We start from the raw sequence: 9,925 nt of genomic DNA on the forward strand, positions 1-9,925 counted from the left end.
CACTAGGTCGGTATAGACTTTCCCCATAAAAAAAAGGGTCGGTATAGACTTGTCTGGACACTCAAATCTCACAAATTGTCTTCAAACTGGGGAACCTCTTGGGAATTCGGATGTCCGTCCAACCCACTATCAGTTGTACCACTTCTTCCATATCCTATGTCCGATGCATATTTTTTGAGCACCTACACCCGGGCCTTATTATTCTGGCTCTTCAATATCACTTTGAAGTCCGTGCGACACAACTAACTTTCTACATGATTTTTTTTCCTTTTTTGTTTCTTTCACATAGAACATGTCTTGAACTTAAAACTTTGCAGCGCAACAATTTTTTTTCTAGAATGTAGGATAAAACTTTCAGAATTTTTGGTCCGACATAAATACTAAAAATAAGATCTTTTAATCAAACAAAACTCATTTTGTATATTTATGTTGGACGAAAAAATGTAAAAGTTTTATCCTAGATTCTAGTTAGAAAGCTTTATTGTTCTGCGAAGGTTTGAACTTTAAGATATGTTCTATATAAGAGAAACAAAAAAGAGAAATGTACCTGCATGAATCTCGATGCGGAGAATGGATGGCTAGATAAGAAATGTCTGGGTGCGGGTGCTCTAAAACATGTTTTCGATCCTACCACTCATCTCTTTCTCCTATCGGTTAAATTGGCTCACTTCCCCCCCCCCCCCCCCCCCCCCGCGCGCAAAAAAAAAATTGGCTCACTTTCATATCTCACAGTCTGAATTTGAGGGGCACCATTGAATGGTGGGGTGTCCGTGAACCTATCCGGATGTGTCCGTGGAAATTTGACGATGGTCGTTTGGTGATACGCGTTGAAGGTGCCCTCACTCCCATCAACCAGCTTTCGTTTGGTCTGGGTGGGATTACTCTTTTGTAGGGCGAACTCTCTATAAATGCACCTGTACCATTTGAGATAGAATCCAAGCGGCCGCCATTAACGCGCTACGCAGGGTGAGCTAGACGCCTTAGCTAGCAAGTAGCTCGTCGCTGCCAGTGCACGCAGAGGGAAGACGACGCGACTGAGGCCATGGCGTACTCTTGTTTGCCCTTGTATGCGGCTTCCTTTCTTGTAGTGCTTCTCGTTTTGCCTCTCATGGCAGTGGCATCTGCCGCCGCGCCCGCTGCCGAGACGTCCTACGAGACCAAGTCCATGGACCCCGGCCTCGCCCTCATGACGCTGCCGCAGCCCGTGTCCGGCCCGGAGAGCCTCGCCTTCGACCGCCGCGGCGGTGGGCCTCACGCCGGCGTCTCCGACGGCCGCGTCTTCAAGTGGCGCGGCCGCCGCCTCGGCTGGACCGAGTTCGCGTACAACTTCAGACACAAGCAAGCATCGATCCTGTGCATCCATTGTACATACATGCACGTACGTAGTGGTCATAACCTTTGCACACCTGTGTGCGTTGGTGTCTTGTGCAGGAGCGTGGGGATGTGCGCGCCGAAGAAGAAGCTGGTGGTGCCGGAGAGTGTGTGCGGCCGACCGCTGGGGCTGCAGTTCCACCACGAGTCCGGCGACCTGTACGTCGCCGACGCCTACCTGGGGCTGTTGAGGGTGCCGGCGCGCGGTGGGCTGGTGCAGGTGGTGGCGACGGAAGCCGGCGGCGTGCCCTTCAACTTCCTCAACGGCCTGGACGTCGACCAGAAGAGCGGCGACGTCTACTTCACGGACAGCAGCAGCACATACCGAAGAAGGTGCATATAAATCTTGACATACACTAAAATTTATTTGACCAAATTTGCCGAAAATTGCGTCAATATATGTACTCTCTCCGACGTAAGTTGTATATTAAAATATATTTTATGATGAATTAATTTTTGAGAGAAAAAGGAAGTACTTGATTCACCGGGCTGTTAGTTAATTTTGTCTTGCTTTTGCAAAGTTATTACGATGCAGTATACCTTTTATAGAGGGCGTATGCATGACGGTCTTCCTGGTGTACATCGCAGCGAGTACCTACTGGTGGTGGCTCTGGGCGACGAGACCGGGCGGCTGCTCCGGTACGACCCGCGGACGCGCCGCGTCGCCGTGCTCCACGCCGGCCTGTCCTACCCGAACGGCGTGGCCGTGAGCGCGGACGGGTCGCACGTCGTGGTGTCGCACACGGCGCTGTCCGAGCTACGCCGGTACTGGGTGCGCGGGCCCAAGGCCGGCAGGAACGAGACGTTCGCGGAGCTGCCGGGGTTCCCGGACAACGTGCGCTCGGACGGGCGGGGCGGGTACTGGGTGGCGCTGACTCACGGTGGCGACGACGGCGTCGCCGCGCCGACGGTGGCCGTGAGGGTGGGCCGTGACCGCGCCGTGGAGGAGGCGCTGGGCGGGTTCAGCTTCGAGACGGTGAGCGAGGTGGGCGAGCGGAACGGCACGCTCTGGGTCGGCTCCGTCGACACGCCCTACGCCGGCGAGCTCAAAAGACACTAGTGCAGTGCTGCGGCTTCATGCATACGAACGCCGATCATCGTTCTCAATTCATCGATCGCCATTGATCGAATATGTACTCTGAACGAATTGTACGCGACGCTTTTGTGATGTAGTGTAATGTGTGTACGTGATGCGTACCGCACAAGTGCATGTGTATGGACTCGCAGTGATGGCATCAGTGTGTGGTTGCGATGGGGTTAGTACTACGTACCATATGTGTGTTCTTTGCAAAATATTTTCTGAACGGGCAGTTGTTTGGTGTGCATGCACTGCAGGTGCAATTCATTTCGTTGCCTAAACACTGTGTCCAGGTGCGGTGTAGGCCAGGAGTACTGAAGTACGGAGTAGTTGGCGTAGCAGAGGTCAAAGAAAACGCCTGGATCAGGTAGATGGCCGCTGGTCTCTGCCAGTGCAATCAATCGCCATGCAAGAGGCCACGTCCATGGGCCCATGTGGCGTTAGTGCACGTATCTAGCGCTGATCCCAAACCGGACATTGCATCCTTTCCTGAACCCGTGCGGACCGGTGTCTGGACATGTTGATACAGAAACCGGTCATCCATCAATATTTCTTAAATGTACGTTTTTATTAACTTAAAAAAATAATCCATTCCATCGAATCATGCATTAATCATTATATAACACCAACGCGTGATTAGTACTAGCTTTGTTTCACTAAACTCTCATTTTACCAAGCACTTGAAAGGAAAAGGTGGCACGTTTTGGAGAAAGCCTTCCATCAAGTGGCGGAAGCTACTAATCCAAGTGTTCAAGTGTTGGCGAAAGATTTCACCAACAGCCTGTTTGGTAAACACTTGGGTATGGGAATGTAAGTTTGAACAAAGGTGTTTATAAAGAAATTAGGCATGGGAAGTAGATTTTTACTCTCATTTCCTTGTTTGGCATATGATGGGAATTGGCGTGGGATAGAACTTTACTCGCGAATTAACAGGGTATCCCTAGGAAGAAATCGGTGGAAATTGACTTCCTCAACTCTCAATCCTTTTTCCACTTAAACTCCCATTCCCTCTAATCAAACGCAACATGTTTGGCAATATTTGGAAAAAGGGATAGGAGTTTAGAGCATGGAGTTGGGTCGAAATTAGACATGGGATAAGGTGTTTTCTTCCCAATCCTCTGTTTGGTGCGTGATAGGAGTTATGTGTGAGAATTTGAGAAGAAATTAAACTCCCTTGTTTGGTTCATGAGAATTGACATGGGACTAGACAGGAAAGTTAGGATGAACGGTTAAGATTGACTCACTTAAACAATTGCCTTCCAACTCCCACCCCCTCCCTTGTTAATAAAAAGGTGGGAGTTGGAGTCTCAAGTCCCATGCCTCTTCCCTTGTGAATTCCCAATATCTCCAACCAAACAATAGATTTGAAGTCGCATACCCCTTCAATTCCATTCCCTTGCTCTAATTACCCCCAACCAAACACGCTGCAGTGGACTTTTAATCTCCTTACCCCTCAACTTCCATTCCCCATCTCTAATTTTCCCGAACCAAACACGCTGCAAGTGTCAGCGCAAGCCTTTCACCAAATACTAAGAGCAACTCCAACGCGCCGACCCAGACGGACACGCGTTTTGTCCGTTTTTCGTCCGTTTGGGTCGGCCATGCGCACCTACGCGTTCGCATTTTCATATGGGTCGGCAGGTGCGTCCAACGAAAGACGGACCCAAATTTGCTGGTGTAGAAAAAAAAACAAGTCGCAGAAATAAACATAATTAAACATTAAAGTGGCTGGTCAACCGCCGACCAAAGTCCACTTAAACCTAATTAAACATTACTCTAATAAAAACATTAAAAAGTCTGCGCCCGCACGCTACCGTAGACGTCCTCCGCCTTGCCTTTGCCCTTGACGTCACCATCACCGCCGGTGAGGTCGATGAAGACGGGAGCAGAGCCAGCCCACCCAAACGTTGCTTGGTACGCTGCCAAGGCAGCCTCCTCCGGCGTCTGCTGAGTCGCCGGCATTGCGGCTAGCTGGGCGCGCTCATCCTCCTCAAGCCGCAGCGCCTCCGTGTCGCGATGCAACTCCCAAAGCATCTGTCGCTCGCCGTTGGCCGCCTCCTAGGCAAGCCAGTGCGCCTTCCAGCGCTCAAGGTGGGCCGCCTGCTCCTCCGGCGTCGTGGCGTAGTGGACCGGAGTGCGCTCACCCACTCGCGGTACGCGCCGGTCCACCTGTAGGACTCCTCTGGCCAAGTGGGTGGAGGCGGCGAGCGCTTCCGCGTCGGCTCCGGCTCCGTCTTGGGCTCGACGATGGGCGGCGGCGGAGGTGAGTCGAAGAGCAAGGCGTGGACGGAGTCCCCTGCCGCTGACAAGGCGAGGGCGCGGTCCATCCCATCCCATTGGGCCTCCTCCTCGATCCTGCTCGCCTCCAGCGCCTGCTGCAGGGCTAGCTCGAGGGCGGCTTGGTACGCCGCCTCTTCGTCCTGCTCGCGCAGCAGAACCTCAGGTGACAACGGAGGAATGTCGTGGTCGACGTGGACGCCCTGGCGGCGCTCCTCCTCATGCTCTAGCGCGAACCAGCGCTCCCAGTTGGGGGATTCTGGCGCGTAGACACGCATCCGCCGCTACTCCAGAGTGAGGGCCTCGCGATGCTGGTGAACCTCCTCGATGTGTGCCCGCGAAGTGCGTGGCATTGCCGGAATCGGGATCCGCTACAGATCCAGATGCCAGCCGTGAGGCAGGTTGACATCTGGATACTGCAGTGGCCGATGTAGTGGCCGGCGGTACTGCCAGTGCCACAGCCTCTGGTGGACTGGTATGTACAGATGTTGCCACTCCGGTGGCGAGCCGCGTCTAGGAGGCGGCGGCGAAAGAGCCGGCGAGCCATGGGAAGAGCTCGCACCGGGGGTCAGCTTCCCCCTCCCCTTGCCACCGAAAAAACCCATGGTGGTTTGGGCTTGCTAGGGTTCCTGGTCACCGGTGAGGGAGCACGGTGTGGCCAGATGTGGACGGGCATTGGAAGTGGATGAGGCCGGCCCTGCCGCACGCTTCCATTAAAAAGGACGGGCTCACGGACCTTCCACACGCTGCCAAGTGGGCCCTGAGGTAGGTGCTGGCATTTAATAAGACGTGGGTGGTGGTTGGGCGACCGACTAGTGGGATCACGGCGGACATCGAGGGGAGGCGCGGCACGTCCGCGTCGCGTCCGCTCCGACGCATTTCAGGCGCAATTTTGGGCTTGAAATGGGTCCGCGCAGATGCCAGCCGGGCGGATTTTGGGAATGGGTCAGCGCATTGGGCCGGCGTTTTTGTCCGCGCCGACTCAAACGGACGTGGGCAGATGAAATGGACCTCCCCTTTGGGGTTTCTCTAATGCATGAATTAGTAGCTTTCTGCGCCCAGCATTTGAAGAAGAAAATGAAACAAAGTAGCTTCCGCTAAAGGGTTTCAAAGCCTTCCGCCAAAACACTAAACTAATTTTCTGCTAAGCACAACAGTTAGTGGCTTCCACCATTCGGACGGAGAGGAGATGGTATGTGGCGGTTTTTGCTTCATTATGTGGATGTACGAACTCCCGCAAAGCACCCCTTTGTTTGGTTCCGATTTGTAGGATCTCAGACATCCGGACCGGCTGGGGATAGATACAGGCCCACGTTGAATGACAAAACATGTCCGGACCACCTGGTATAGACGGCTAGGGGCGGTTTGAGGGTCTGCGTTGGAGAGGCCCTTACTACCGAGTGTATGAGTATTGACTGGCTTTCTTTGCCCTCTGCCTTTCTATCTCTCACTGGAAGGTGGAACTACCAATCAACACTAAAGTGTGGTTCTAGTTGTTATCAGGTTCGACATAGTTTTCCTCCTTTCCAAGAAGCGGCTCTCGCGTGACTAAACTTTCCTGTTCTCCTGTCGGCGCCTTCTCTGGTCCGCCTTGCCTTCGATGGTCTTTGGGTTGTGAAGGTACGGAGGACACCCCCACGGCGGCGGCAGGGACCCTACTCTTGTTCTTGTTTGGTTTAACATCTCGCTTGGGGTTGTGTGGCGGCGACGATGTCCCCTAGTAGGAATAATGTCTCTCATGTCCGACCGTCGCCTCGATCGGTGGTGTGTCTAGCATCGTTGGAGAGAATGTGAAGGTGTGTCTTTGTTGGATCCCGCAGGATTCGATAGGTGTTGGTCTTCGGTGGATCTTTTTGGATTCAGTCTTTGTTCTCCTTCGTGGGGAGTCCAGACGACACATGAGAAGACGACAAGGCGGGGGTGCACCCAGGGGTAGGCGCGCCCTGCCCCCTTGTGACCCCCCTGTTACTCCATTTACACTAATTCCTGACCTATAAATTCCCAAATATTCAGAAACCCCTAGGAGGGGTCCCGAAACAATTCTTTCGCCACCGCAAGCCTCGGTTCTTCCGCGATCCCATCTAGAGGCCTTTTCTGGTACTCTGCTGGAGGGGGTATCCATCACGAAGGCCATCTTCATCAACCTTGTTGCCTCTGTGATGATGTGTGAGTAGTTCCTACATGACCTATGGGTCCATAGAGTAGCTAGATCTCTCTCTCTCTCTCTCTCTCTCTCTCTCTCTCTCTCTCTCTCTCTCTGATCTTAAATACAATGTTCTCTTCAGAGATCGATTCGATATAATCCTTTTGCGGTGTGCTTGTTGGGATCCTATGAATTGTAGGTTTATGATCGGATTATACATCGAAAGTAACTGAATGTTTTCTAAACTTTATTATGTGTGATTTTATAGACTTGTATTTCTCTATGATCTATCCGCCTTCTTTGGCCAAGTAGATTGATTTATCTCCAGTGGGAGAGGTGTTTGGTAGTAGGTTCAATCTTGCGGTGTCCTCACTTTGTGACGGGAGGAGTATCGAGGCACGTATTTGTATTGTTGCTACTAAGGGTAAAACGACGGGGTTCGAACATATTGTTTGGTCTTACTTTATCTACATTATGTCATCATGCTCCAAGCATTACTCTGTTTGTTATGAACTTAATACCTTAAGATGCATGCTGGATAGCAGTCGAGGGGTTGAGTAATAGTAGTAGATGCAGAAGGATGTCGGTCTACTTGTCTCAGACGTAATGCCTATATATTCATGCCATGAATAACGTCAGAACTATGCACTTTTCTATCTATTGCCCAACAATGATTTTATCCACCGTAATGCCTGGGGTCCATTCATTTTATATTTATAAAAGCCCTAAATATCCTTGCTACCATTTATTATCTTTTGCAATTTATCTATCTATCATTACCAGAATTAATCCTTGCAATTAACGACTACAAAGGATGACAACCCTCGTTGGGTGCAAGTGAAGGAAATATGCCCTAGATGCAATAATAAAGTTATTATTTTATATTTCCTTATTCACGATAAAGGTTTATTATTCATGCTAGAATTGTATTGATCGGAAACTTAAGTACATGTGTGAATACATAAACAAATATCGTGTCCCTAGTAAGCCTCTACTAGACTAGCTCGTTGATCAAAGATGGTTAAGGTTTCCTACCCATAGACATGTGTTGTCATTTGATAATGGGTTCACATCATTAGGAGAATGATGTAATGATGTGATGGACAAGATCCATCCGTTAGCTTAGCATATTGATCGTTCAGTTTATTGCTATTGCTTTCTTAATGTCAAATACATAATCCTTCAACTAGGAGATTATGCAACTCTCGGATACCGGAGGAATGCCTTATGTGCTATCAAACGTCACAACATAACTGGATGATCATAAAGATGATCTAAAAGTATCTCCGAAGGTGTTTGTTGAGTTGGCATAGATCGAGATTAGGATTTGTCACTCCGAGTATCGGAGAGGTATCCCTGGGCCCTCTCGGTAATACACATCATAAGAAGCCTTGCAAGCAAAGTTAATAATGAGTTAGTTACAAGATGGTGTGTTACGGAAGGAGTAAAGAGACTTGCCGGTAACGAGATTGAACTAGCTATGAAGATACCGACGATCGAATCTCGGGCAAGTAACATACTGATGGACAAAGGGAATTACGTATGTTTTCATAAGGTTCGACCGATAAAGATCTTCGTAGAATATGTAGGAGCCAATATGGGCATCCAGATTCTGTTATTGGTTATTGACCGGAGAGGTGTCTCGGTCATGTCTATATAGTTCTCGAACCCGTAGGGTCTGCACGCTTAACGTTTGTTGACGATATAGTGTTATATGAGTTATATGATTTGGTGACCGAATGTTGTTCGGAGTCCCGAATGAGATCACGGACATGATGAGGAGCTTCGGAATGGTCTGGAAGTAAATATTGATATATAGGACGATGATATTCGGACACCGGAAGAGTTTCGAAGTGCACCCGGTAGTCATCGGGTCACTGGAAGGGGTTCCGGACACCCCCGGTAAGTGTATGGGCCTAATGGGCCAAGGGGGACAAACCAGCCCACAAGGGGGCTGGTGCGCCCCTTCCCTGGCCGTCCGGCCCTATGGGGAAGGAAAGGGGAGGGGTGGCCCCTCCTGCCTTTCCCTCCTCATAAGAGAAAGGAAAGCGGGGGCACCTCCCATGCCTTCCTCCCGCACTCAAATAAGGAAGGGGGCGTAGCTTGGGGAGGACCCCAAATAGGATTCGGCCTACTTGGGGGTGCCTCATGGCTTCTCCCCTCTCCCTCACCTATATATATGTGGGAAGGGAGGGCCACACATAACTATGACAATCTCTTAGCCGTGTGCGGCGCCCCTCCACTGTTGACACCCTTGAGCATATTTTTGTAGTGCTTAGGCGAAGCCCTACGGAGATAGCATCACCATCACTGTCACCACGCTGTCGTGCTACTGGAACTCATTAACTACCTCGCCATCTTGCTGGATCAAGAAGGTGTGGACGTCACCGAGCTGAACGTGTGCTGAACGCGGAGGTGTCGTATGTTCTGTACTTGATAGGTTGGATCATGAAGAAGTTTGACTACATCAGTTGTGTTACTAAATGCTTTTGCTTACGGTCTACGAGGGTACGTAGACACACTCTTCCCTCTCGTTGCTATGCATCTCCTTGATAGATCTTGTGTGTGCATAGAATTTTTTTTGTTTTGCATGCAATGTTTCCCAACAGCAAGTATTTGTTTAGTGTGTGTGCAGGTATTGTTGACGTTTGTTTGTGTGAGTCTCCTACTGATTTGATAAACCTTGGTTCTTAACGGGGGGAAATACTATCTGCTTCTATACTACATCACCCTTCCTCTTCGGTGAAATCCCAACGCCTATCACAAGTACCAAGGTGGTAGCTGCCAATGACTGGGTTCAGGATGAGAGCGCCCTTTACACCATGGCGCACACTTGTTAGATGGTCGCGGTGATCGATCAACATCTCCGACAAGGGCATGTACCGTGGAATTGGGGGCTTTGCAACATAAACCTTGATCACCCACAAGTATAGGGGATCGCAACAGTTTTCGAGGGTAGAGTATTCAACCCAAATTTATTGATTCGACACAAGGGGAGCCAAAGAATATTCTCAAGTATTAGTAGTTGAGTTGTCAATTCAACCACACCTGAAAGA

General features: G+C 50.3%; 1 protein-coding gene across 1 annotated transcript; it reads left to right on the forward strand.

Moving 5' to 3' along the window:
- The first annotated feature begins 878 nt into the window (after positions 1–878).
- Positions 879–2,542, forward strand: LOC123107000 (protein STRICTOSIDINE SYNTHASE-LIKE 10). The gene is made up of 3 exons (XM_044529012.1): positions 879–1,338; positions 1,432–1,704; positions 1,960–2,542. The coding sequence occupies exons 1-3, from the start codon at positions 1,043–1,045 to the stop codon at positions 2,429–2,431; spliced, it is 1,041 nt and encodes a 346-aa protein (XP_044384947.1). The 5' UTR covers positions 879–1,042; the 3' UTR covers positions 2,432–2,542.
- The last annotated feature ends 7,383 nt before the right edge of the window (positions 2,543–9,925 follow it).

The sequence above is a fragment of the Triticum aestivum genome, chromosome 5A (genome assembly GCF_018294505.1).
Source record: "Triticum aestivum cultivar Chinese Spring chromosome 5A, IWGSC CS RefSeq v2.1, whole genome shotgun sequence".
NCBI lineage: Eukaryota > Viridiplantae > Streptophyta > Magnoliopsida > Poales > Poaceae > Triticum > Triticum aestivum.